This window comes from Sorghum bicolor, chromosome 3 (assembly GCF_000003195.3).
Source record: "Sorghum bicolor cultivar BTx623 chromosome 3, Sorghum_bicolor_NCBIv3, whole genome shotgun sequence".
NCBI classification, from domain to species: Eukaryota; Viridiplantae; Streptophyta; class Magnoliopsida; order Poales; family Poaceae; genus Sorghum; species Sorghum bicolor.
In genome coordinates, this window is record NC_012872.2 from 56,420,910 (window position 1) to 56,448,792 (window position 27,883).

The 27,883-nt window shown below is 48.1% G+C and overlaps 3 protein-coding genes across 3 annotated transcripts; 1 reads left to right on the forward strand and 2 right to left on the reverse strand.

The window, feature by feature from the left end:
• On the reverse strand, positions 4,118-5,869 carry LOC8054913 (uncharacterized protein DDB_G0271670). The gene has a single exon (XM_002458148.2). The coding sequence runs from the start codon at positions 5,662-5,664 to the stop codon at positions 4,417-4,419; it is 1,248 nt and encodes a 415-aa protein (XP_002458193.1). The 5' UTR covers positions 5,665-5,869; the 3' UTR covers positions 4,118-4,416.
• On the forward strand, positions 11,525-24,993 carry LOC8054914 (beta-adaptin-like protein A). The gene is made up of 11 exons (XM_002455939.2): positions 11,525-11,684; positions 11,774-12,290; positions 13,470-13,594; positions 13,678-13,876; positions 14,295-14,523; positions 14,629-14,795; positions 14,907-15,116; positions 21,003-21,113; positions 21,209-21,385; positions 23,376-23,831; positions 24,247-24,993. The coding sequence occupies exons 1-11, from the start codon at positions 11,629-11,631 to the stop codon at positions 24,535-24,537; spliced, it is 2,538 nt and encodes an 845-aa protein (XP_002455984.1). The 5' UTR covers positions 11,525-11,628; the 3' UTR covers positions 24,538-24,993.
• On the reverse strand, positions 25,521-26,296 carry LOC8084858 (mitochondrial import receptor subunit TOM7-1). Its single transcript, XM_002458149.2, has one exon. It carries the CDS (start codon positions 26,034-26,036, stop codon positions 25,797-25,799), a length of 240 nt encoding a protein of 79 aa, XP_002458194.1. The 5' UTR covers positions 26,037-26,296; the 3' UTR covers positions 25,521-25,796.

The following is a 27,883-nucleotide window of genomic DNA, read 5'->3' on the forward strand; positions in this document are numbered from 1 at the left end:
GTAAACCCTTCCGGACACCATAGAGGAAGTGGCTTCTGCACTACTGCTGGGCGTCGATTCTCCCTTGACTCTATCCGATGTGTGTTAGCATCCCTGCAAAATATGAACTCATCGGGAACTCGTGCATTAGCCATCTCCTCGAGTTCTTCCTGGTTTCTGGGAAAATATTGGACACGATTGCCAAGCCTATCGTGCACGCTGAGCCTGCCCCCCAGCCGATCATGAACTGATGCTCTTCCTCTGATCGACCCATTAAATCGCCGATTGTCATCATGATAACGCCGATCAGTCCTGTCGTACCGATCATAACCATTGCACTCAGGACAGTCTCTGACAGTGGGAAGCTTAATATTTTCCTCCCAACAATGGATGAAGAACGGGCAGTTCCAATGATCTCTATGTCGATTCCAGTCCTGTCGGCGTCTTTCTTCTTCCCGTCGGTAATCTTCTTGATGGCGATAATCTTCTTGCTGGCGCCGATACCGATCTTCCCGTTGCTGCCAGTTCTCTCAAGGTCTTCTATGAGTTATAACAATACAAGACCGAGGGGGCCTACCCGAACTGGTTCCTTCCTGGACTAAGCCCTTACTTTTTGCATCGGCAGTAGTAACTTGATGCTGAGGATCTACCGATGCACTTTTCTCGGCTGTTTCCGATGTTAAGACCTTGGCCTTCCCCTTGGCATCCAACATGTTTGTCGGGAAAGGATGTTGGTCTATCTTCATCGGCTTCTGGGTCTTGGAACTGTCAAACTTAATCCTCCCAGACTCTATTGCCGATTGCAGCTGTTGTCTGAACACTTTGCATTCATTAGTGTCATGAGAAGTCGCATTATGCCACTTGCAATATCTCATCCTCTTCAACTCCTCAATTGATGGGATCACGTGATTAGGAGACAGCTTGATCTGACCTTCCTGGAGTAGAAAATCAAATATCTTATCGGCCTTAGCGGTGTCGAAAGCGAACTTCTCTGGTTCTTTCTGCCCAAAAGCACAAGACATCGGCTTCTTGTTTTTGACCCACTCTGCCAAGCCGATGACTGGTTCCTTATCACAATCGGAGCTCGTTGCTTCATCAACAAATGACACTTTCTTGTTCCATGCTCTTTTGGGTTCGAAAGGCTTGATGTCTTGATCAGAAATCCTCTGCACCAAATGACTTAAGCTTTCAAACTCCTGAGAAGCATACTTATCCCTGATGTGTGGCAATAAACCCTGGAAAGCCAAATCGGCTAGCTGCCGATCATCTAGAACCAGACTGTAGCATTTATTCTTAACTTCCCGTATCCTCTGCACGAAACCTTCAACTGATTCATCATTGCGCTGTCTCAACTTGACCAAGTCGGTGATCTTCTTCTCATGAACCCCGGAGAAGAAGTATTTGTGGAATTGTTTCTCCAGATCGGCCCAAGTAATCACTGAGTTGGGAGGTAATGATATGAACCAAGTAAAGGCCGATCCAGATAATGATGATGAAAATAGACGAACCCTCAATTCGTCTCTGTTACCAGCTTCTCCGCATTGAATGATGAACCTGTTGACGTGCTCCATGGTTGACGTGTCATCCTGCCCGGAAAATTTGGTAAAATCCGGTACCTTGTACCGATGTGGGAGCGAGATCAAATCATATGCAGGAGGATACGGTGTCCGATAAGAGTAAGTGTTGACTTTGGGTTTTATCCCAAATTGTTCCCTCATTACTTCAGCGATTTTATCGGCCCAATATGCATCGGCATCCTGCCGATGAGGCGGCTGCGGGTCCGGCACTTGGTGGCGAACCTCCACGTGTCTGTTCGGGACGTGATCTGCACGAAGCATCGGATTGATCATCTGTCCTCCAATCTGCGGACCACCAAACTGCTGTCCACCGACTTGCTGTCCCCCGAGTTGCTGTCCAATATTCATTGGCTGGCTGGAGATCCCCTGACTTTGGAATCCGGGATAGATCTGTCCTTGCTGGAACCCCGTAGCCTGGTAACTTTGTTGGGGCGATTGTGGAAAGACTTGCTGTCCAAGCCATCCATTATTAGCGTTCATCGGCATAGGCGCTGCCGATGATTGGTAATTGGGTACCATCATTGAATTGACATATCCTGGGCCATAGACCTCTGTTGCATCAGCATTGAATCTACCGATGCATTAGGCACCTGGAACATTGAATCTTGAGGATTCCCAGTGTGAGGTCTTGCAGTAGTAGTAGTTGTATACCGGGGACTCTGGTTCAACGGCACATTGGGAAGCGCCGATGTCATAGGAGTCTTGCCCCTCATGTCGGTTATCTGCGATGTTCCTGGCGTCAATTCTGGAGGCATACCATAACCCCACCAGTTAGGAGGAAGAGTCAACCCTGACATTGCCGATGCCAACATGTCTGTTGTCAGTTTATTCTGCCCACTTGAAGTTTGTGGGTTGGTTGTCATCGGCACAGATAGTGCACCAGTAGCTCCCGATGTACTTGGAGGGACGGCAGATTGTGCACTTGCAGCCGTCAAAGCAGCCGATGGAGCCGTGACCTCTGGTGCTGTTGGCTGATGATGAGAGGGGCCCACATAATCTGGTGGGATTTGTCCTTCCTTGAAAGTTCTTGCCACGGCATTGAAAACCGTATTAGACAGTACGCCGGTTTGGTTGATCAAAGCTCGGTTGATAGCACTGTCAACCATATCTTGAAGCTTGCCAGGATTGGCTTCGAAGGTGACCTGCCGTGGTGCCGGCAGTGCATCTTTCTGAATCACCTCGCCGCTCCTGCTTATGCTGAAAGACCTCAGGCATTGCAGCTTGAACTCTTCCATGGCTTGGGCAATAGCCTGCTTCTGCTCGTCCTTGAGATTGGCCTCCGTCACGGGGATGACGTTCTCCTGATCGAGGTTAGAGATCGACATGTTGATCTTGATCTTGAATCTGGTCCCACCGGGCGTGCCAAAAGATGTGTTGGTGCAAAAAGATCTGCAAACACAAAGGGCTAATACCCGATTCAAACGTTAAGGCGTGCCAGCCGATTTGACCTTTCTATCGGCAAAGGTGGTAACTCGAATACTTTAGTCCTGACAACAGCGATGCGCCCGGATGTCACGGCTAAGAGGTATTCACGCGGAACTTGAGAACACGCCGAGCTTAAGTCGACGAATTCCTAAGAACTCGTGATAAAAGGAAAAGAAAATATGACGAAGTCGTCGAAAAGTAGATGCTGGAATATGAGTAAAAACGTGTATTTGATTGATTAATAGATGTCCCATTACAAAGCCCTAGGGTCCATATTTATACCCTGCTCAAAGAGCTATAACTAAACACGATCAGAATTCGAATTCCAAATTACACGGAATCCGCATACAAAACGATTTAAACAAATAAGGAAATAACTCAGTTATCCCTCGTGACAAATTGAAACTCTTCCACAACCCGATCAGCAGCTTCCAGAGTCCCCCTCTGTATCATCGGCTGACTCTTTTGCCATGGTCATCGGCAGACCTCCTCATCATAGTCATCGGCACAGACACATCATCACCTGTAAACTTAGTCACGTCCAACCTCTCCTTTATCGGCAACCATCCTCATCGGCAACTCATCCTGTAAACCACATACTGTCATCTTATCCTGCCATCCTAGACACGTGCCCAAAAACGGTGTCAACAAAACTTTATAGCTTTAAACTTTAGGGCACTTTAGCTCACTTTTGAGGTCTAAAGCTCTAATGTGAGGTAAGCTAAAATTTAGAATTAACTTTATATCACCTGTTTGGAGACTTTAGCTTTAAAGTTTAAAAAGTCATAACTGAACATATTGTTCGCTGATTTGTTGTAAAAAAAATTGTTGAATGAATGATAGATTCAGTAGATAAGTTCAAGCAGATTCATTTAAGTTTTGACTTTGCACGATTTCATAGTTGAAGTATTATAAAGGATCCAAGGGCCTACTACCTGATAATTGCGTATGCAGTTCACAAACCAAGCAGACTCCATCTCATTGGCCAAAGGACACAGCCACCAAGCATCATGCACGTAAAGTACGTCTGCATGTGTTCTCAGCAATGCCCGTCGGTCACGACATAATTAGTGCATACTCTACGATTGATGGTTATGATGGAGACCAAAATCGAATCTCACGGACCGAAATTTGTATGACGAAGGCAAACAAATCACTCAAGCAATAGCTTTTCTGTTGCGATTAAGGTGATGAAGACAACAAGCGCATTATGTGCATGCCGAAATAAATCCAAATCTTTCGTAGAACTCATCAGGCGCTCAATTATCATCACCATGTATATCAAACTCGTTACATACATGAGCACCACTGCACACACACACGGTGGCAAATCATGCCAATTTATGCATTGGCATGTACTCCGGGGAATCCGTAGCTTTTCAAACAGTACTCTGAATGATCACACTTGAGTTGAGTCACTGTCGATCTCACTCGGTCACTCCTCGCCGAAGACGGCCTCCCAGACGTCCTCGAAGGCAGCAAGGATGGCCGGGTGGTGGCGCGGCGAGTTGAGCGAGAGGTACGACCCCAGGAGCTCTTCCATCTTCGCCACGCTGCCGATGCGCCGCTCCACCACCATCTCCACCATCGAGCTACGGAAGTCCAGGTACGGGTTGCTGGAACGCTTCACCACGGCCATGCCCGCGCCGGCGGTCGCGGTCTCCTCCGCGGCGGCCGCGCCGCCCATCATCATCAGCTTCCCGACGTTGAGACCATTCTCTTCCTGCCTGTTCCTCTCGTTGTTGCATTCCCTGTGCTTCTTCTGCGTCTCCACGGACACCACCAGAGGCCGGAAAGCGCCGGGCGGTGCCGCCGGGTCGTCGACGCCGGTTCTCGACAGCAGCGCACGCCGTGGCGCGCGGCGACGACGACTGCGAGTCATCGTGTTCCTTTGACTCCTCCTGGCCCTGGTGCTGCCGCCGCCGTTGGTGATGGTGTGGTAGAACTCGGACGTGGAGTCGGACGAGAAGCTGAGGGACGAGAAGAGCGTCCTCGTCTCGGCCTCATCGCCGCCCTCCTCGTCGCTGCCGCCGCCGCCGCTGCCGCTGAGCGGTGCGAGCTCGTCGTCCGTCGCGGTGGAGGACGACGACGAGGACCAGCTGTACGGCGTGGGCGTGCTGCTGGGCCGCCGCGCACGGCCCCAGGAGGAGGACGAAGACGATAAATGCCGCCTCGACGCCGAAGGAGACCGCGCCGGCGGCTTGCTCCTGTTCCTGCCCTTGCTTTGCTTCTTGACGACGTCCCTCGGCGGCACCGACGACAGGAGGTGCTGCAGAAGCGGCGCGTCGGAGTGGACGGAGCGGCGACCAGAGACGGCCCCGGCTCCGCCCGTGCAGTCCACAGAGATGTGTATGAGCGACGCGCTGCGGCTGCGGCTGCGGCGGCGGTGCGGACGGGTGCTGCCGCCGTCGACGACGACCTTGGGGCACTCGTAGGTGCAGGGCGTGCAGAAGTACGGGGATGGCGGTGCTTCCGGTTCCCGCGGGTGGGAGGAGTCGGTGTTGGCCTTGGCGAGGCTGACGAAGGCCGCCGTGCCGCCAGAGCCGGCGGCGGCGGCAGTGGCGGACGTGGCGTTGGTGGTGCAGGTGGAGCGCGTGAGGATCCTCGCCAGCCGCTGCTTCAGCCGGCCGCCGGCGCTCTCCCGGCGGTGGGCCGGGCTCTTGTCCATGAAGGGCGTGTGCATTGTAGCTAGCTAGAGTGTGCTACGGCTGTACAGGCTTCTGTGTACGTGTGAGGAGGAATGGTGGATTGATGTGAATGAATTGAAGCGGAGAGACCAGAGACGTGTGTTTTGTCTTTGGCTTTGGTGTGGTGTGTGTACCTCACACTGACTCACCTCGCAGCTTCGTGGTTCCCTTAATAAGCGAGTGCGAACTGTGAATTGAGGTAGAAGAAGAAGAAGAAGAATCTGCCGAGATTTCTTTAGCCACGTGTTGTTATGCTAGCTAGGGTCCGTTACGTACGTAGGGGGTGGTGTACACGGGCTCAAAGTACACGGTGGTGGATGGTAGAATACTTAGCAAGTTGCAAACGCAACAGGCTGTGCACATCTCGTAATCTCGTGCGCAGCAGCACAGTCAGCAATTCCCAATATGCTTCCTGCCGTCCATGGCGGACCAGTACGATCATGTTAGGTGAGCGTGGCCACTGGCCAGTGGCCTGCCCTGGCCTGGCTCCCCGGATATGCATGCATGCATGCATGCATGGACACATTGATCACGGAGCACTGCACCGCCACGTCGGTCGGTGCAGAGAACAATCACAACCCAACGAGGTGGGCGGTACGGTACGGTGCCGGGTGTGAGGCAGGGACCAGGACCCAGGCCGCGCGCCTGGTCGAGCGCGGCGCCGGCGGTCCTCCCGCTGCTGGAGCTGGCCTGCTGCGACGTGCCGTGTCGGCCGGGGTGGCCCCCGTTGACCGCTCTGCCCTCGCGCCGGCCGGTCGTCGTGGTCATGGCAGCAGTGGCAGTGCAAGAAATGAGCGCGCAGGTTCGTCGTGCCTCTGACTGAGCTGCCGTCATTTGCATTGCATTCCTACCATGCCATTTTCCGGCATCTACTCCTTTCAAGAGCCCTGCATGCGAGCACACGGCCGGGGCATTCTCTCCCTGATTGACGTGCCACCAACAACACCGTGCACGGCACACACACCTTCTGGCCTCGCTCAACGTGTCTTTGTCATCGAAGCGCGAGCGCGCGGCACCAAGCACAAACGGACATTCTCCCATCCAGGAACGCCTAGCTAGGAGTATTTGTTCGTCCGTCGTCCATCATCAACGGTAGTCGTCCGTCCCTCGCTCTGATTTCAAACAAACAAAGGCACGGAGTTTTAATTAACCAAGGATCAAAACAAAAACCCAACGGCCTAATTTCGCTCCAACCTAGGCGATCCTTCGGGCACAGAGTTTGTAAGCACATGATTAGGAGGTAGCGGAATGTTTTCGTGGTCCCGATATGTGTGGCTCGGTTGCAGAATCGTATGCGCTCGTGTCCGGCTCAATGACTTCTCGCGGTAACACGCCAAAACGTTAGGCGTGTGCTTCCTGCATTATGTGTAAATCCATGCGAATACAAGGCTAATCATCCAAGGGGTAGGACGCTTATACACCAGCAAAAAGAAACAGGTAACTAGGCTGCAGGCCTGCAGTAGTGGGTCTTGAGTCTTGACCTCAATCGTCCGTCGCCCTGCGACAGAAAATAAGAAAGTCGATCTTTGGTTGAATTCAAATGCATGTGGACTTGAGATAGATGATGCGTCAATGGCCAAGAACAAAGGGACAGGGCAGAGCAAGGCACATGAATTTGCTCTGCTAGACTGCTAAGTATATAGCATGATGCACGGCAGGGTGGTGAGAGGGAAGACCTCCGGGATTAGCCCTGATTTTATTATGGGGCACAAGAGGAGAGCCCTTTGTTGGTTTCTCAGTTGTCTCGTTATGTCACAGGCACAACTTAATTAGGTGCGGTGGTGGGAGGGGGAGAGATATGATGCCCTCCGTCCCGGAGCATCTCGGCCTTCTGCAACTACCAACCCATAATATATCCATGGGGCTACTTTCAACTTGCCATCACGCTGTGTTCAACTTCTTCCCTGACATGTGCATGTGAGCACGAGACGAAACACACATCCACACTCCTAAAATGGCTCAATTTAAGCTATGTGACAGGTGCGGTTTCTACTCGTTTTTATGATAGCTCTCTCTCTCTCTCTCTCTCTCTCTCTCTCTGGTAGTAGGAGCATGACGCTGCCCCTGCCATGCTGCGCTGATACATGCCTACAAATGTGCAGCCAGGCAGGTGGCATGGCACCCTAAAATGCTAGTACTTTCACATGGCACCAGACGTACGTACACGACAATAGACATCTACTTACTGTATCTTATCGTCAGCCACAGTCAGTTTCATGTGACGCCGATCCGGGCGATCTTTGGTTCATGCATGCACCGTGGACGTGGAAAACCAGCAGCATACATATCGACGTGCTATGGGCAGTGGCTCAGTGGTCACGCAAAGGGAGCGCAGCGCAGCAGCAACTACTAGTAGCCGGTGTCGTCTAACGGACGCGGTCCAGACGGGTCCCCTGCCCTGACAGTCTCCAAAGGGATACGTCCGGCGTACCCCTGGGCCGGGGGAGACGAGAAGGATTCAACGAACCGTCCTTGGACGCGACACGACCACGCGCACCTGCTCTGCCCCCTGTGTTCGGGTTCTCAGCGACTCCAGCGTAGAGACTCCTCGGATTCTTACACCCTGCTCTGCAGTCTCTGCACCAGGCTACACCAGACCACCAGCTGATTGTTGGTGCATCACACCTGAAAATCTGAAATGGATGGCTTGCTGGCTGCCTCTTGCTGGGTCTGTAAAATGGGCGCAATGCAAATGTCACGCCACAGGAATGTTTGATCAACCAATCGTAGTTCTCGGATGCATTCGAGAGCACCCAAATGAATGAATGCAGGAGGCTACGCGATTTGTCAGGTAGTACACGTATAGACACACGTGATCTCGCAATGCAAGGCGATGCTTACCGCAATTAATGAGCGCAAACAAAACTCTGGTCCTGGGAAATCAACGTCGGCGCCGCTAATACACTCCCCTGATTTGAAGGGGTTCCAGCTGTAGAGGTTAGTATCTCCTACTAGTCGTCCTGCTGCTTGTCTGCATCCAAGCGCCTGATCATTACAAACCGCCTTTATTAGGAGTATTTACATATCAGCTACCGCAGCCGTGATGAGATTTCAGTCATGGATGGGGGTTCAGGCTTATCGCTGCTTCAGGTAAACAGGAGGTGCTGGCAATGATTAGTCAAAACCGCGAGATGCAGCCAGGCACAGCAAGCTAGAGCTATCTTAGTATAGCTAAGAAAAATGAGCAAGAGTAACCCCTAAATCAATAGGTTCCAAAAGGTGTTTGGTGGCAAAAGCGGGAATCGCAAACTGGTCACAGTTTGCCCCAAGACAGATTCAAAATTGAAAATTCAAAAGGCAGGTAGTGCAATGACCTTCGAAAACCATGACTCCGTCAGGAAATAGATCGCATTGATAAGCTACCAATGGTCACCATCATCTGCTAAAAGCCTAAAACTTTGTTTGGAAGTATGAAGAAAATGGAACCAAAGAAATGCGCATCTCCTTTCTTTTCTACTCGTGAACAGAAAACTATTTCTTTCATGTCTTCCTTTTGACATAAATTCACCAATCACATAATATCAAGGAACACTGTCTAATGAAGTCAGTCATCAGTCAGATTTGGAAGCAAACACCAAAAGTCCATTACTTCAGTCGGATTTGGAAGCAAACACCAAAAAGTCCATTACTTCCATGTTCCTGCCTGTCAGGTAGAACTGCACATAATAGGAAGTAAGCAGGCAAAGTGACAAGAGTGTGGTGCTCGAGCCTTATGCATGATTCCAGTGGATGTTTGACAGGAAGGGATGAGGGCCACACAATTCAACATCATCATGATCGAAGGAACCAAAAGGGAGCAATAGATAAATGGACCAAAGAAAATTTCAAGCATCAATTTTACCTACAATAATTCAGTGACAAATAATTTCGCACAAGAATCTTTATGTTCTTTGCTAACTGCACAAAAAGAATAATCTATACTTGTTACTGCAGAACTAATAAAAACACAAAAACCGTGAAATCAGCGGCATCCCTACAGTCATGCAACTATGCAGGACGTCCTTTTCGACAGATCACTGAAGAACATCTTTGTCACTAACAGAGTAATAGAGATATTCTTTTCCAATATGAATCAAGAAGAGCAGGATGTATTTATATTTATTACTGAATCACGAGAGGGGAAATGTTTTGATCCCAAATAGGAAGGAAAGAAAAAGTAAAGGCCCAGTTGATCCCAAATAGAAAGGAAAAAAAAAGTAAAGGCCCAGTAGGCCACGCTTATTAACCTTTCTCTATGCTAAATTCACAGAAGCAATTAGGCCTTGTTTAGTCCGCGAAAATTTGTGGATTTGGCTACTATAGCATTTCGTTTAATTTGGCAATTAGTATCCAATTATGGATTAATTAGGTTCAAAAGATTCGTCTCGCGAATTACATGTAAATGTGCAATTACTTGTTTTTCTATTTATATTTAATGCTCTATGTATGTGTCCAAAGATTCTAATGTGATGGAACGAAAAGAAAAAAAATGAGAACTAAACAGGGCCTTATTGTCCATTCCCAACTGGATTGCTGGATTTGTTTTGAAAGTTATGAAGTCGCCACAACTATGAACTCTCTCTCTCTGTGTCCTAAGCTTCTTCCCCTGCTCCGTTTTTCTTTCTCCTTTCTCCTTTTTCTGTTTCTATTCTGTAGTGTTTGAAGTTGCTTTTAATAAACTTCTGTAGGAGCTGTGGCCCCTCTAGTTTCTTCAAAAAAGAAAAAAAACAAGTATAAACTTATTTGTTTTATTGATAGTATTATGGCTTGCTTTGTTATAATACATACTGGATATCTAGGATTCTATATACAAACAAAACTTCTCAAGTATAAGTTTACATCCCTTTTTTTCATAAAAAATATATCTCATTTTCTCAAAATGAAAATAATAAAAGTCAGGACTTCGAGACCGTTTTCTGCAGAAGTTGTGTAGCGTGTAATTGTGAAACATCTTATTTGGCCCATGTGGCCCACATAATTAGAGTTCGTTAACAAGGCCCATGTGGCCCATCTCTCTCTTGTCTATACATACCCAATGGAGAAAGTGATTATCTTGAGTTTCAGACAATACATACATAGATCCTTCATATTTGATTATCCATTTAAATTCAAAAGCGTACTCAATTAGCAAGAGAGAATCATTTCGTCTCCAAAATTTCATGAATCATGGATGGCGTAAATATAAGATTGTGAACAACTACATTTTTTGCAAAAAGCATTTCAAATCCCATATTTCTTTTTCAAAAATCTCAAAAGAAAAAATACCTCACCATGGATTTTAACAAATCATAATTTAAAGTGTTGATAGAATGTGTAGGATTTTATATCTTTTTTTCACCATATAATTTATAATATTATTGAATATTTTGGATACTAAATAAACTAAAATAAAAAAATAACTATTAGGTTTTAAATCTTGTCAAGTAGTACAACTTTGATATAAGATGTATCCCCATCCGATATTGTTTGAAAAAATCAAAATTTTGAATAAATTCAAATACATGAGTTTAAAATAAATATTTGAGACAACAAATAACTTCAAATAAAAAAACTTATCAACGTCTAAACATTTAGATCAGGTCGGTAGTTCAACATCATGGATGCGTAAATATAAGATCCTAAACAACTACATTTATGTCAACATTTAAGAACATTTTCAAAACCTATGAACTTAACACATATTTGAGACTCTAAATGATTTCAAGTAAAAAATATTTTCAGTTATAAAGTTGTAGATTGTTTCGTGAACTGTTCACAATATTTATTTGCCCAAAAATGCCCACCCTTTCTTCTGTATTTGAAATACGTATTCTCTCCGCGAAGGCGTATTTTCTGATGGTCCACCTGTCAGCCTCTTGTGCTACACCGTTCACAGTCCCAACTCAGATCCAAGCTCTTTACCCAAGCAACACCACGGCTCGTCGCAGTCGTCTTCCTCCCCACGCGAGGCCAGATCCAACCCGCCGCGGCCGACCACCGACATGGCTCCCACCGTCCCTTCGGCGGCGAAGTCCGCCTCTCCTTCCCAACCCTCCGGGTTTGCTGCCGTTTGCCGCTCCGCCACCCGAAACCTCCCTCCTCCCGAACCCTAAACTAACCAGGCAATTGGCGACTCTGTGAGTGCAGGAAGAGCGAGGTGGCGGATCTGAAGCAGCAGCTGCGGCAGCTGGCCGGGAGCCGCGCTCCCGATGCGGACGACCAGCGCCGTGATGTCTTCAAGAGGGTGATCTCCTGCATGACAGCCGGCATCGACGTCTCGGCCGCGTTTGGGGAGATGGTGCTCTGCTCCGCCACCTCCGACGTCGTAACCAAGAAGATGTGCTATCTCTATGTAGGCGCCCACGCGCGCGCGCACCCGGACCTAGCCCTCCTCACCATCAACTTCCTCCAGCGGGACTGCCGTGATCAGGACCCCACCATCCGCGGCCTCGCGCTCCGCAGTCTCTGCTCCCTCCGTGTCCCCAACCTCGTCGAGTATCTCGTCACGCCACTCACGACCGGGCTGAAGGACCCCAGCGCCTACGTCCGGATGATCGCTGCTGTTGGTGCTGCCAAGTTGTATCACATTTCTGCCACCGCCTGCATTGATGCTGACCTTCCTGCTTCGCTCAAGGCGCTCATGCTCTCTGATCCAGACGCACAGGTGAAGTACCCTGCCACTAACTGCTTTGTGAAGCTATGCAGTAATCGTATTACATTATTGCTAATTTGTTTCGGTGACTGCTACCACAAGTGAATTGAACAACTGTTGAATTGTCACCAAAAAATGAACTTTTTGCATTCTGTGGATTTAACATGGAGCTGGAAATGTGTGTTTGATGCACACAGAGCGAATCCCAACTCTGATTGAGTTTAGGAACTGAATGCCAATGGGAGCTGATAAAATTGGGGGCACCATGTAGTTGTCTGGTTTACAGTTTGCTTAATTACATAGATGAATGAAAGTGGCTGCTGTGGCTGCATATTCATGATTATTCCCTCAACAATAGAACTACTGTAATCTGCCTTTTTTTTTTGCCGTATTGGCTGTTTTGCATGTTTCAGCCACCTACAGTTTTGTGGCTAATTGGTTATAAATTTATAATGTAGTATTGAGTAAACACGAATATTCCTTTTGGCTTTTGCTTAGATTGCCTGATGGCATCATTCATACTGAAAGTTCAACCTCTCTTGTATATAGCCTGTTCTTTTAGTTTTGCATGACAATTTAACCTGCAATGTCATAAACTGACAATTTATCCTGTGATGTTTGTACAATACCTGCAAGTTGTTAAATATGAGTGTGAATTTGAAATTTGCGGCTTCTACCTTTTTCTATGTATAGCAGAAGCTAATATGCAGGAGACTTTTGAGTTTTCCTGATCAGCATCAAGTTTACAAATCCATTGTTATTCATTTCTGGAACATCAAAACTCAGTAGCTGAAATGAGCTTATGTAGTTACGTTTGCTGTGTGGCTTCTATTAAGAGGCGTTTCAGCTATGAACCTGTGAAGTATTTTATTATTCTGATCGATTGCAGTTGGTGCTTTGGTTCAACTGATTAATGATGGGCCCAATCCATTGTTGTTCATTTCTGGAACATCAAAACTCAGTTGCTTAAATGAGCTTATGTTTGTCGTGTGGCTTCCATTAAGGCTGTTTTGTAAGTTCTGTGTTTCAGCTATGAACCTGTGAGGTATTTTATTATTCTGAACGATTGCAGTTGGTGCTTTGAAAAACTGAATAATGATTGGATGCTAACCTTGTTGAATACTGCGCTTTCCTTGTTCACCAAAAAAAAGTGCTTTCCTCAGGTAAGCTGATTATATTGGTGACTTGCAGGTAGTTGCCAATTGCCTACATGCATTGCAGGAGATCTGGACCCTAGAAGCTGCTAACTCAGAGGCAGCAGCAAGAGAGATTGAGACATTGTATAGCAAGCCAGTGGTATTTTACCTGTTAAACAAGTGAGTTTCAACCTGGCTTTGGAGCCTTTTCTGTTAAATAATCCCACTGTGAATTTTCTTGAGTTCTCTATTTTTATGTGCAGGATCAAAGAGTTCAGTGAATGGGCACAGTGCATTGTTCTTGAGTTGGCATCAAAGTTCCTTCCATCTGATAATAATGAAATATTTGACATAATGAATCTGCTGGAGGATAGACTTCAGCATGCAAATGGAGCTGTTGTTCTGGCAACAATTAAAGTTTTTCTCCATTTGACAATGTCTATGACTGATGTCCATCAACAGGTGCACATGTTACTCCCAGAGAAGCATTTTATTCCCAGAGACATGGTTTAGTATATCAGCACCTTTTTAGGATGCATAAAAACAAAATCTTACTTGGATTAATATCCCATAACAGACTAGCACAGGACATCACAACAACTGCAAAATTAGTCTCTAGATGAGCTGTAGCTTTCTTACATTTATGTTACGATATGCAATCAATACGATGAATGTGCCATTTCGAATGTCTGTTAGCTGTAGATAATGCTGTTATTTGGAAGTTAATGTAGCTGAAAAAATTCTTAACTCCATGGGCACTTTATTTCTTTGGATTTCTCATGTTTATGGGTTAACTTTTTTGTCATATTTTTGTGTTTGATTTATCTCATCGGCCTTTGGTGGAAGATCCATCTAATCTCTTTTAGCTCCTCTGTTTTAGGTTTACGAACGTATCAAAGCACCCTTGCTTACTCTGGTGGGTGCTGGCAGTCCTGAACAGTCATACTCTGTGCTATGCCATCTACATCTTCTGGTGATGCGTGCTCCAATGTTATTTTCCTCGGACTATAAAAGCTTCTACTGCCAATTTAGTGATCCTTCGTATGTGAAGAAGTTGAAACTTGAGATGTTGACTGCTATAGCAAATGAAAGCAACACATATGAGATTGGTACATGCCAGATATCCTATTTCCAACTATAATTTGATATGTTTTTACTCATTAATTACCATTATTTTTTAAAAACGATCTACTTTGCATGTTTCTTCCCACCAGTCACTGAACTATGTGAATACGCTGGAAATGTTGATGTACCAATTGCAAGAGAGTCTATCCGGGCAGTTGGAAAAATAGCACTACAGCAGTATGATGTTAATGCTATTGTGGACAGGCTTCTACAATTTCTTGAAATGGATAAGGATTATGTGACTGCTGAAACTCTAGTAAGTGTTTGTAATGCTAGTTACTGACCTTTACTCATGATCTAGTCTAGCAGGATTACGATTTATACTTGACTTCCATCTTGATGTTTCTGATTAAAAACTAAAATGCAGGTCTTGGTGAAAGATCTTCTCAGAAAATATCCTCAATGGAGCCATGATTGTATAGCTGTTGTTGGAAATATCAGCAGCAAAAACATTCAGGAGCCAAAAGGAAAAGCAGCTCTCATATGGATGTTGGGAGAATATTCACAAGACATGCATGATGCTCCATACATCCTTGAAAGTCTTGTTGAAAACTGGGATGAAGAGCACTCTCCTGAGGTACCCACATGTTCTTATTTTGTGTCGTTTATCTTATCCAGTAGTTGACCATGTTGTCACATATTTTATGTGCTATAATGGACTCCAGTACACAATTTTCTTACATTTTGTACTAGGTTAACAAAGTTGCTAAAACTATTGTCCATATAGCAAGGAAAAATAATGATCTTCTACTTTTTTTCTTATGCGTGCATCGGAAGTTTGTTGTTCACAGTACTCTAGTCAAAGATAAGTATGTTTTTTGGCTGCGCGCAGGCAACCATTTCAAATTTCGACTCTGATTATGAATTACTTTTTGTGTGTGTTAATAGTAAGCCGTGAGCTGTACTTTCCTGTTTTGTACCTTCCTATTCTACTGCTAGTGCTAACGGCATGGCCCAGGGAGTTGGGATGGCAACCCCCAATCACGAGCATGCCTTATAGGCTCTTGCCTTTTATATTGTTGCCTAGTTTAGTGATTGGCTTATTGCCTTAGATAGCTATGTAATCAGCTATATATAGTGAACTGTATTCAGAGGAATAGCTGCCTCACTGCACCACAATACCTGTGTCTTCTTCTGTGTGTGTGTGTTGATCGGTGCTCTAACATTTGGTATCAGAGCCTGATCTCGTAGTTAGCCATGTCTTCTAAGTCTCCGGCCAAGACTGAGAAGCCCGAAGGCAGCAACGACGAGAACAAGGTCCGTCCGTCGCGCTCGCCGCGACGTCGCCGTGGGCGCTCTGACAGTCGTCGTCGCTCCGGCTCCAGAGTTGTCGAGCGAATCGTCGAGCGCTCGTCTGCACATGTTGCATGGCCGATGCTAACCCGGACGAACTACCCGGAGTGGGCACTGGTCATGGAAGTAAACTTCCAGACGCTGCGAGTATGGGACGTCGTCCAAGACGGCCTCTCCGACGACGCCGACGACGATGAGTACCATGACGACCGCCAGGCGATGGCCGGTCTCTTACGCTCGGTGCCGTCCGAGCTCTGGAACACGCTGGCCAGGAAGGACACGGTGAAGCAGGCCTGGGATGCAGTCAAGCATCTGCGGATCGGCGATGAGCGCGCGCGCGACGCCAGCGCGCAGCAGCTCCGCCGGGAGTTCGGCGCTCTCTCCTTCAAGGAGGGCGAAACCGTCAGCGACTTCGGCGTCCGCATCTCCACACTCGCTGCCAACCTGCGCTCCCTCGGCGACAACATCCAGGATGCAGAGGTAGTCAAAAAGCTCCTGCAGGTTGTTCCAGAGAAGCTCACGCAGGCCGCCGTCTCCCTCGAGATGTTCCTCGACCTCAACAGGGTCTCAATCGAGGAGGTGATCGGGCGGCTGAGGGTGTTCGAGGAGCGACTCAAGCCGAAGGAAGTGACGGACTCGCTGGGCCGACTGATGCTCTGTGAAGAGGACTGGGAGGCGCGCCGCAAATCACGTCGTGAGCAGGAGAACTCCGGCGGATCGGGTTCTGGCGCCCGCGGCAAGCAGCGTGGGCGCGGACGCGGACGCGGCGGCTCAGGCACTTCGTCGCGTGATGGCCGTGATGGCCAGAACGCGCAGGCGGCCAAACCTGGCGGCAAGAAGCGGCCCCCCGGCTACCACTGCCAGTCCTGCGGCAAAACTGGTCACTGGACCAATGAGTGCCGCAGCAAGAAGAAGGGCGCGGCGCACGTCGCACAAGCCGAGGAAGAAGAGCACGCGCTGATGTACATCACGGCGGATCCAGAGGTAATTGCATCGCCCGTGGCGTGTTGTCCTCACAGGCCTCCATTGACGCCAGCAGCCCCGGAGTCGGAGACACGGGTTCACATCACTGAACCCAAGGTCCTCCTTCACCTCAGCGAGGAGCAGGAGGAGGCCGTGCAACCCCATCGGTGGGTGCTCGACACTGGCGCAACGAACCACATGACGGGCGCCCGCAATGTCTTCGCCGAGCTCGACACCAGCATCTCTGGAACAGTCAAGTTCGGAGACGGCTCGGTGGTGAACATCCATGGCAAGGGGACGGTACTGTTCGTCTGCAGGACCGGTGAACATCGTCAGCTGGACGGCGTCTACTACATCCCTCGCCTCACCACCAACATCATCAGTCTCGGCCAGCTGGACGAGACTGGGTTCAAGGTCGACATCGAGTCGGGCATACTCCGTCTCTTCGACCCGGACCGGCAGCTGCTGGCGAAGGTGCATCGATCGCCAAGTCGATTGTACTTCCTCGACATGAAGGTGACTGCCTCTGTGTGCCTCACAGCACGGGTTGGCGACATGGCGTGGCGATGGCACGAACGCTACGGTCACCTCAACTTCAAGGCGCTGCGCAAACTGGGACGCGCCGACATGGTGTGTGGACTGCCCACCATAGACCATGTCGAGCAGGTCTGTGAAGACTGCGTCCTGGCGAAACAGAAGCGGGCGCCGTTCCCCAAGGCCGCAAAGTTCAGGGCTCAGGAGGAGCTCGAGCTGGTCCATGGAGATCTCTGCGGCCCCATCACGCCGGCAACACCGGCTGGGAACGTCTACTTCCTTCTACTCGTCGACGACATGAGCCGCTTCATGTGGCTCACCCTCCTGCGTTCCAAGGCGGATGCCCCAGCAGCCATCCAGACGTTTCAGGCGCGTGTTGAGCGCGAGACGGGCAAGAAACTGAAGGTACTCCGGACTGACAACGGCGGTGAGTTCACCTCAGTTGAATTTGGGGAGTACTGTGCAGCAGAGGGGATTCAGCGTCACCATTCAGCCCCCTATACGCCGCAGCAGAATGGCGTTGTAGAGCGGCGAAACCAGACCGTGGTGGCAATGGCGAGGAGCATCCTTCGAGCCCGCGGAGTACCAGGGTGCTTCTGGGGGGAGGCAGTGCACACTGCTGTCTTCCTGCTCAATAGATCACCCACTGCTGCGCTCGATGGGAAGACCCCGTACCAGGCGTGGTACGGGAAGAAACCCCCTGTACACTTCCTCAAAGTGTTTGGGTGTGTTGCCTACATCAAGCAAGTGCGCCCACACCTCGCCAAACTGGACGACAGAGGCATCAAGGTCGTCTTCATCGGTTACCAGGACGGGACCAAGGCGTACAGGTTCTTTGATCCTGAGGCCGCACGCGTCTACGTCTCCCGCGACGCCGTCTTCGATGAAGATGCGCGGTGGAACTGGGAAGAAAATCTGGGCGCTGATGACCGTCTGCCCTTCTCCATCGAAGAAGACCACGGGGTGCAGATGCAGCCGATTGCAGCACCCGTGACGCGGTTGCAACCTGCGTCCACTGCCCCCGCGACTTCTTCCCCAGCCCCGAGCATGACCTCGGCGTCATCCCCTGCTCCAAGCGCGACGCGGGCTTCGCCATCTCCTTCGACCCCGTCTGCATCGACGCAGGACATACGAACTCAGATTGAGTTCGCGACGCCGCTCGCCAATCGACTCCAACCTCGACGCCTATGATGAGGGGGAGCCACATCGGTACCGCACGCTGGACAACGTCCTCGGTACAGATGCAGTACCAGGGCTGGCACACCGAGACACCGCCGAGGCCGAACTCCACGCAGTTAGCCATGCTGTGAGCGTGGAGGAGCCCCGCTCGCTGAAGGAGGCCGACGGCGATCCTAACTGGGTTGCCGCAATGGAGGAGGAAATGAAGTCGATCTGCGACAACCACACTTGGTCGCTGGTCGAGCTTCCACACGGACATCGGGCCATCGGCTTGAAGTGGGTCTACAAAGTCAAGCGTGACGAGAACGGCGCCATTGTCAAGTACAAGGCGCGTCTTGTCGCAAAAGGCTATGTGCAGCAGCCTGGAGTCGACTTCGAGGAGGTCTATGCCCCGGTCGCACGGCTGGAGTCAGTGCGGCTGGTCCTCGCGATCGCAGCACACTTCGGCTGGGGCGTCCATCACATGGACGTCAAATCGGCGTTCTTGAACGGCGAACTCCAGGAGGAGGTATACGTTCAGCAACCTCCAGGCTTCACCGACAACGACCACAAGCATAGAGTGCTCCGCCTCCACAAAGCACTCTATGGACTGCGACAGGCTCCGCGCGCCTGGAACCAGAAGCTGGACACCGAGCTGCTGCGGCTTGGGTTCAAGCGCTGCGTCGACGAGCATGGAATGTACACCCGCGGTCAAGGCACTGGCCGCCTGATTGTCGGTGTATACGTCGACGACCTCATCATAACTGGAGGAAACACCAACGCCGTGACAAAGTTCAAGCAGCAGATGCTGAGCACATTTAAGATGAGTGACCTTGGCCTGCTCTCCTACTACCTTGGGCTCGAGGTGACACAGGGAGCAGCTGGTATCTCACTCCGGCAGACGGCGTACGCCTCAAAGATACTCGAGAAGGCGGGCTTGAGTGGTTGCAATGCAAGTGCAACCCCCATGGAGCCAAGGCTGAAGCTGCTCAAGGAAGGAACTTCGCTGGCTGTTGATGCAACGGAGTACCGGAGCCTAATTGGGAGCCTTAGGTACCTGTGCAATTCCCGGCCAGACCTGGCTTATCCTGTGGGGTACTTGAGCAGATTCATGGAGGCGCCACGGCAAGAGCACCTCACTGCTGTGAAACGTGTGCTCCGGTACGTGGCAGGCACACTGCACTGGGGACTACACTACTACCCCGGGAAGAAGAACTGTGGTGCGCCGGAGTTGCTGGGATACTCAGACAGCGACTTGGCTGGCGATGTGAATGACAGAAAGAGCACTAGTGGGCTCATCTTCTTCCTTGCAGGGGGACCGGTTGCTTGGCAATCGGCGAAGCAGAAAGTTGTTGCTCTGTTCATGCGAAGCAGAGTACATTGCTGCTGCTGCTGCTGCGTGCGAGGCAGTTTGGCTGGCACGATTGCTAGCTGAGCTCATCGGAGGAGCTGTCCTTGCACCAAGACTGCTGGTAGACAACAAGTCTGCCATCGCTTTGATGAAAAATCCTGTACACCATGACCGGAGCAAGCATATTGATGTGAAGTTCCATTTCATCCGGGAATGCTGTGACAGGAAGCTGATTCATGTTGAGTTCGTCGGAACAGACTTGCAGCTAGGTGACATCCTAACAAAAGCACTGGGTCGCATTCGGTTCCAAGAACTTCGAAGCATGATAGGCATGAAGAAGATAGAGTAGGTACTCACGGCTTAGGAGGAGATTGTTAATAGTAAGCCGTGAGCTGTACTTTCCTGTTTTGTACCTTCCTATTCTACTGCTAGTGCTAACGGCATGGCCCAGGGAGTTGGGATGGCAACCCCCAATCACGAGCATGCCTTATAGGCTCTTGCCTTTTATATTGTTGCCTAGTTTAGTGATTGGCTTATTGCCTTAGATAGCTATGTAATCAGCTATATATAGTGAACTGTATTCAGAGGAATAGCTGCCTCACTGCACCACAATACCTGTGTCTTCTTCTGTGTGTGTGTGTTGATCGGTGCTCTAACAGTGTGTTGAGTTTGTATATTTGGAAATGATACTAGTATTTGTCTCGAAAAGTAGTTGTATACTATAATTTTGCCATCCTCTATGAATATAATACAACATTAGATTAGTTGTCAAAGTTGTTTTAGGGGACTGTGCTGATGTCCAAGATTTCACTTATTTTTGACTGAGAGAGTACATACATGACTGACAATTTTGTGTCCCAAAATCAGTAACAGTAGCATACACATCTAAGATAAGGGAGAACATTCAATTACAACTTAAATTTTCTAATTGGTGGAATGGAAGTTTTGGTATCATGTATGAAAACCATTTACTTCCTGCTACACTGAAATTGAGGATGACTTTGTTGCCCTTATCTGAACTATCATCTTGAGCCCTGTAGGATTACCCTGATATTAGTGTAGAATTTCATGCATCTGCTTTAGATTTTTTATGGGTTGTCTCTATCCATTAGCTACTCATTCTTGAGTTCCACTTAACGTTTCCGTTGATACTGTATCTTGAAGGTTCGCTTGCATCTCCTGACAGCAGTGATGAAATGTTTCTTTAAAAGACCTCCAGAGACACAAAAGGCACTAGGAGCTACACTAGCAGCTGGTCTATCTGACACCCACCAGGTCAGGATTTGTTTGAGTTTCTGCTATAAAAGATGGATTATTCATCACCATTGGTGAAAAGATTTTGATCTGGGTAAACCTCACATCTGTTGCAGGATGTTCATGACAGAGCGCTTTTCTACTACAGGCTTTTGCAATACAATCCTAATGTAGCAGAACGTGTAGTAAACCCTCCCAAACAAGCTGTCTCTGTATTTGCAGATACACAGAGCAGTGAAATCAAAGATCGGATATTTGATGAGTTCAACAGTCTATCAGTTGTATATCAGAAGGTATGCAAATTAATCTGATCTGAACTATTGCTAAAAATTTTACACATGGAGACCTTTACTTGCTATTTCATGTAATTCTGATTATCATATAGGGTGTGTTTGGTTGTCTGCATATGGGTGTACGCATAGTTCTCGTGTTTGGATGGCTGCATTTTGGGCCTAATGCAGCATTAAACAATACAAAAGGGGCTGTATTGCCTAGTTCGCAAAATTTGGCCAGTCTGTGGAGTGCAGGCTTGCATAAACTAGGGGGGCCATGGAATTGGACCCTCACCTCCCTACCTCCTCCGCCGCTCGCTCAGCCCCAGTTTGCACGAGGCGCAGGCCGTTGTGGTGCTACCAAGCACACCACTGCTGTTGCCCTGCCAGCTCTGTGCTTCTTGTACCATCGTTGAGATGGGAGGTATCATCTCCTGAGACAGGGCGATGCGGTGAGGCGTCACTGGGATCTTGAGCGCCAGAGGTCCCGCTGGAATCTCGAGGGATGCTGGACCACCACCACGGCACTAGCCACAGTTCCATCTCGATGCCCTACAGAAGCCCCCCTGACCCACTTGACTTTGGTGTTGGCAGTCTACAGCTCGGTCTCTGCATCAGAGATCCAGGCCTTTACCTTCTTCACCTCTGTGTTCACCACAGAGAGAGCCATGCCAAGCTCGCCAGCTACCTTCCTGCTCTGCTCCTCACCCTGCACAGCCGACTGGAGCTTGCTACTCAGCTCATAGATCTCCTCATTGATGCCAGTGAACATGAGGGTTGGGGTCCCTGATGCTCTATTGTTGTTGTGCCTGCATGGCAGGCTTGGCAATGAAATGACATCAAGCTTGACCTACTTGAGTGTGATCTTGGCCTGATTTTCTATCTCCTTGGTCTGGTTCTTGCCTGGTGTGCTCTAGAACTAGTCGAGCATGAGTCTTTTCTTTCTATTTTTTTGGGGTCCTTGGTTTGGAGTTTGTCCATTGTGGGTGTGAGGAGGCAGCAATGGTCTTGTTGTTCGGTCTCGAGGGACTGGAGGTGGGACGGAGGTAACAGATTTTACGCGTACCATGAAAATAAGGAGACTATATGCAATAAAATGCAAGCAATCAAACATGATCAAGCACAGTGCAAAATGTTCTATCAAATCAACTAAACACCGGCACTCTGCATTAGTTTATGCTGGTTTAGGCTGTCCTGCAATGGGCCTAATGCAGCCTAGGAGGGATGCAAGCAACCAAACACACCCATAAATTATGCTAATGGGCCTCGTTGGGATTTCCACTTCTAATTTCATTGGCCATCGTGGTGCAACTTTTACTTTAGTATCCTTGCTTTCAAGTTGCCTCACCTTTCTAGATTATTTATTTACTTTTGACTAACTCCAATAACTGGTAGTGGGGAGAGATCTAAATGTAGAACTTTGCTGAATACTAGTTGGCTTGTGATTTTGGTTAACTGTTGATCTGTACTGTTCTCAATTCTTTTGTTAAATGGATGGTTGATTTCAAGCACTACCAACTTGCCTCCTGGGTCCTGGCAGATTATGAATTCTTTAGATAAGTTCCATGATATATTTTCTTTGGTTTTCTTAAAAAAGACAATGATTTTGAAATAAAGAACTGTATGTAAGGTTGGTAACATTGTATGTTTAGCTAATACATCACACAAGAGATTAAGGGCTGTCTTCAACGGTAAAGGCAGTTGTAGGCCCATGATAAACTCTTCTGCAGACCCTTGCTTGAGGTAAATTGAATCAAGCGACTCAAATAGAGTTCATGCCTTTGCTATGTATTGTATTGTCTGGCGATATTCTGTCATGCCAAAACAGTAAAACACACACCTTTTATGGCTGGATTAAATTTTTTTCACATTTCTTTGATGTGCACTTAATGCAATTTACAAATGCTGGAGCTGACAGGAGCATGTGTTCATAGCAAGGCAACCACTCAAATATTGAGTATATGTTATTCAATGTTTGCATAAAAGGTACTAACATCTATGTATTTTGCAGCCATCGTACATGTTTACAGATAAGGAACATCGTGGACCATTTGAGTACTCAGAGGATCTGACAAGCTTGACTGTTGGGGCAGAGGATCCAGAAAATGTAATTTCTGCCCAAAGATATCAAGAAAATGACAATGATCTTTTGCTAAGTACTTCAGATAAAGAGGACAATGGTACAAGAGCCAGCAATGGTTCTTCCACCTCTACATACAATGCTCCTTCCGATTTGATTAGCCCTTCATTGATAGGCTCTCAAACACCAGCTGAAACTTCACTAATTAATACTGGTGGGCCGACACATTCCTCACAATCAAACTTTAGTCTCGATGACCTTCTTGGCCTTGGCGTGACTGAAGCTCCTGCTCCACCACCACCAGCACTGACCCTTAACTCGAAGCCTGTGCTAGATCCTGGTACATTCCAGAGGAAATGGGGCCAGCTGGCATTGGCACTGTCTCAGGTATGCTACTATTAGGTTTTTGTCAATGCATTTTCTGATTACAAGCAGAGCAACATTCGCCACATAGCCTTTTCCACATCTTGGTCGATTTTCTTACAGTTTTAGCAAAGTAGCCTACTGCATGAGATCTTTTTGTTTTTTTGGTTACGGTTGACTAATATATTTGTTTCTCATGGAGAGTATGAAACTAGAAGTCTGTTCCAATTCATGGCTTATGAACAGTGATTTCGCCTGATTTAGGTCATGATTTAGCAAAGTGGTCTAATGAATTTAAACCCTGAGTGCCATGGTTGTCTAGGGCATATCTTACCTTGAAATTTATCTCCCAATATGTCTGATATCAACTGTCCTCTGTTCTGAGCTATTTTTTCCCCCATTCTGACCTGAAATGTTTTCTACTGTGTTTCGTTGACAGGAATGTTCTTTGAGTCCACAAGGAGCAGCAGCTTTGATGAATCCCCAATCACTCATCCGTCATATGCAAAGCAATTACATCCAATGTATTGCTTCAGGTGGTCAGCCTCCGAACTACAAGTTCTTTTTCTATGCCCAGAAAGATGGGGCTACTGCTTTCTTCCTTGTTGAATGTATTGTGAACACAGCATCAGCGAAGGCGCAGCTCAAAATTAAGGCTGATGATGGGGCTGCTGTTGAGGCATTCTCGACTTTGTTTCAGTCAGCCTTGTCCAAATTTGGGCTTTCTTGATCCTGAGTATTTTGTCTGAGCGATTCAGTGGTCCACTGTTTTTTTCTGGCTTTCACAGTTTGCCCCCACTCTGCTCCCTAAGCTTGTCCAGTACTTGATCAAACTATTGGAGAAATCAGAGTAGAAGGTGCAATTCGAGGGCATAGCAATATATTATTATTACTAGATTCAGCAAGAGAGCTCTGGAGTTCTGCGGAGGAAAATCTTATTTGTATTATTTGGGTGACTGTGCATCTGTACATGACTACATGTCACCCAGATAAATAGCTGGGTTATTTAGGATTGTACTAGTTTTGATGTCTTGATCTCTTCTGGAGGGCCTTCTTTTTCTTTAAGGTTGTAGAAACAACACACAACACCCCCTTCCATGTATTCTATTTACCGTTATTTCTTGCACAGATGATCAATACAGATGTTTCTTCCATTTTGATAAACAAGTACTCCCATGTTCAGTCATCTTTGCCTCAGTTAAGTTCTTTTAATTTTTACAGTTTCTTTAGAAAATAGCAAATGCACTATCATGACATTTCATTGAGAGTAACAAAATAATTTGATGTTGTGGCTGTTAGTGCATTGCGGATTTATGTTGTTAGTAGAATAAAACGTAATTTTTGCTGCTACTCTTAAATAAACTGTGACCGCAAAGCAGTCCTCTATAAGCTTAGTTTCGAACAGAACCGGTTGGCAAGTGCAGATATGTTTGTTACACTTGTTTTGAGTTTTGAATCTGGCCAAATAAACAAAGCAAAACATGTGTCTGGGAGCACCATCCATCTATTGTTAGCGGCAATGCCGCCAGTCTTATAATTGTGATCAATGAACACCCCTACGCTTTCTGCTACGAAAGTGAGGCAACCAAAATTCACTATCACCGCGAACATGAACGCGTTAGGAATCACATATGTAGGCTACTCAGATGTCAGATTCCTCAAAGACCACAACCATCCAAACATCAGAGGCACAAAAAAAAATCGCTACACGCAGATGAAAACTGATGTATACTCTCATATTCATAGCATATCACATAACCAAGAGATTTTGATCCGATCTATAGAAGACACATCCGCCAATACGAAATTATTAAACCATCGTCATATAAAAAGACTTCAAACTCGCCCAGAAAGCATGAGCCACCTTCTTCAAACTCGCCCAGAAAGCATGACACATATCAAAGCAACTAAAGTACCAGCTACAAACTACTATAGAAGCGGACGGACCGACCGCATCCGTCCGGGCCTTGTCGGGGGAGATCCATCCCATCAGACGGGGGAGAGGAGCTGGAAGACGGAGGGCTTGGGCTCGGAGTTCATGCCGATGACGATGACGAGCGGGATGAAGCCGTAGTGCGCCACCACCTTGGCCTTCTTCATCGTCCACGTGGTCCACTCCTTCACGAGCCGCACCGTGGTCGCCGCCGCGGTGGCGTCCTCGTCGGCGGCGCCGCCCTTCTTCCCGCCCTTGCCCTTGGGCTTCGACTTCAGCGACGGACGCGACGCCATGGCGAATCCTCCCCCGAACTGCTGGATCCGACGCGCCGAGCAAAACCCTAGGGAGGCTGCTGAGGCGTTTGGGGATTGTTTGATCTGAGGGCTGATGGTTGATGGTGGTGCGGAGCCCTCCTGTTAATAATGTTGGTTGGTTGGTTAGTGGGCTATTGGCCCATTTATGGGTCACTTTGCAGGCCTGACTGGCCCTGAAATATTTTATTGGGCTGGGCTTTAATAAATGAAAATGGATGGGCTGAACATTCTGGGCTCGTTTCTAGTGGGCCAAACTAAACGCATCAGTCAAATATACGGAACCCATAATATCGTTTCTTTTTTCATGTGCATCCGTGCTGCCGTGGTATTAGTAGTACGAGCAAGAGTCTTTCTTATCTTTGAGACGCCAAACGATTATTACTATCATATTACACGTTCGAGAAAATTTGCAACGTGATGAGTGACAATATGTTTTATTATGAAAAATAAAAAAAAGATCACCCATACGAGCACGGCAGAAATGTCGCTATCAATCGTTGAACACTGTTTGTAGTGTGCTAGAAGTTAGGTATGCTTTCCGTATATCCCTCCTCGCGTTTGCTACGTCGCGCTAAAAGCAATTTCAATAGTTTAACTATTTTTATTATGAAGACTATTTTAGAATTTATATAACAAAAAAATAGACTTTAACAAATATGCTATTTGATTTTAAAAATAGAAAAGTTGACTATTTCTTAATTTTTGGTGGCTGTATAAAGTCAACCACTAACATTAGCTATATGATTTTGTAAAATAGCAAAGCTATCGTGAACAATTTTTTTTTACGATGCAATTTGACCATACTAATTTTAGCCAAGCTTAGAAGTTGTTCTTATCACCGTGACCGAGCTATTAATGGTCAATTTAAATTTGTATAAAAAAAATAAAGGCCATGCAAAACTGCAGCTTATGTAATGCTCGTACTAGACGTCATTATTTATTATTATTTCTCCAGTAATATATCAAGCCAGCTGACCACACGCGTCATGCACGTAAATGGGTACGGTGTCGATGATATATTCATCAACTGAAGGGAAAAGCAGCTATAAAAGGGGGGAATCCAGTACACAGCACTCGTGCAACCGACGGGACGGGACGGGACGGGACTGACCACATGCATGCACCTGAGTTCTGAACCGAGTAGAGAAGGCAATGAACCACGTGCACGCGAGAATTAGCTGCTCATGAGTGGGCACGCACGAACGCATATATTCACTCGCCCACACGGCCACGGGTGGATCAGTGGATCATGCCTCGCTTTCGGAACGATCGAATTTATATGTGAGCAAGTGTGACATGACACCATTTCGATCGCAGGTTGTAAACCGTCCGAGTCACAGGCTCCCAGCCCCAACCCCGCTCTGTCTTTGGCGGAACCGACAAGGCGTCGACACATCGGGGACACGCATCCATCAGATCGCCGGAAATTGGCGCACGGGCACCGGGTCCGCGCGCCGCCGCCGCCGCCGCCCCGCGGGCTCCGCACCACCACCACTACCCCGGCCCGCGCGGCTGCACCTGGCACGCAGGACGCCACGCAGTTGCACGCACAAGATCCTCGCGCGCGCAGCAGAGCAGCGCAACATCGTCGCATCGGCATCGATATCATATCGCCCTGCCGACGCCGCCCCGGTGCCGCGCACCCCACCCCCCACACCGCCCCGCATGCGCAAATAGCCCCCAGTACGCGACGCGAGCCGTCCGCATCCGCAGCCCCGCGGCATCGCCAAATCCCCTGGCAGGCGCGCATCCGCTGATCCGCCCCGGTACTCTCGCCGATCCATCCACCACGCCGCGCATCCTGCTATCGCGGCGGCCGCCCATTC

Coding starts and splice junctions, on each gene's coding strand:
- LOC8054913 (XM_002458148.2), bottom strand. CDS start 5,664: ATGCACACGCCCTTCATGGACAAGAGCCCGGCCCACCGCCGGGAGAGC.
- LOC8084858 (XM_002458149.2), bottom strand. CDS start 26,036: ATGGCGTCGCGTCCGTCGCTGAAGTCGAAGCCCAAGGGCAAGGGCGGG.
- LOC8054914 (XM_002455939.2), top strand. CDS start 11,629: ATGGCTCCCACCGTCCCTTCGGCGGCGAAGTCCGCCTCTCCTTCCCAA. Junction 12,291..13,469: donor TCTCTGATCCAGACGCACAG/GTGAAGTACCCT, acceptor GGTGACTTGCAG/GTAGTTGCCAATTGCCTACA. Junction 13,877..14,294: donor TGACTGATGTCCATCAACAG/GTGCACATGTTA, acceptor CCTCTGTTTTAG/GTTTACGAACGTATCAAAGC.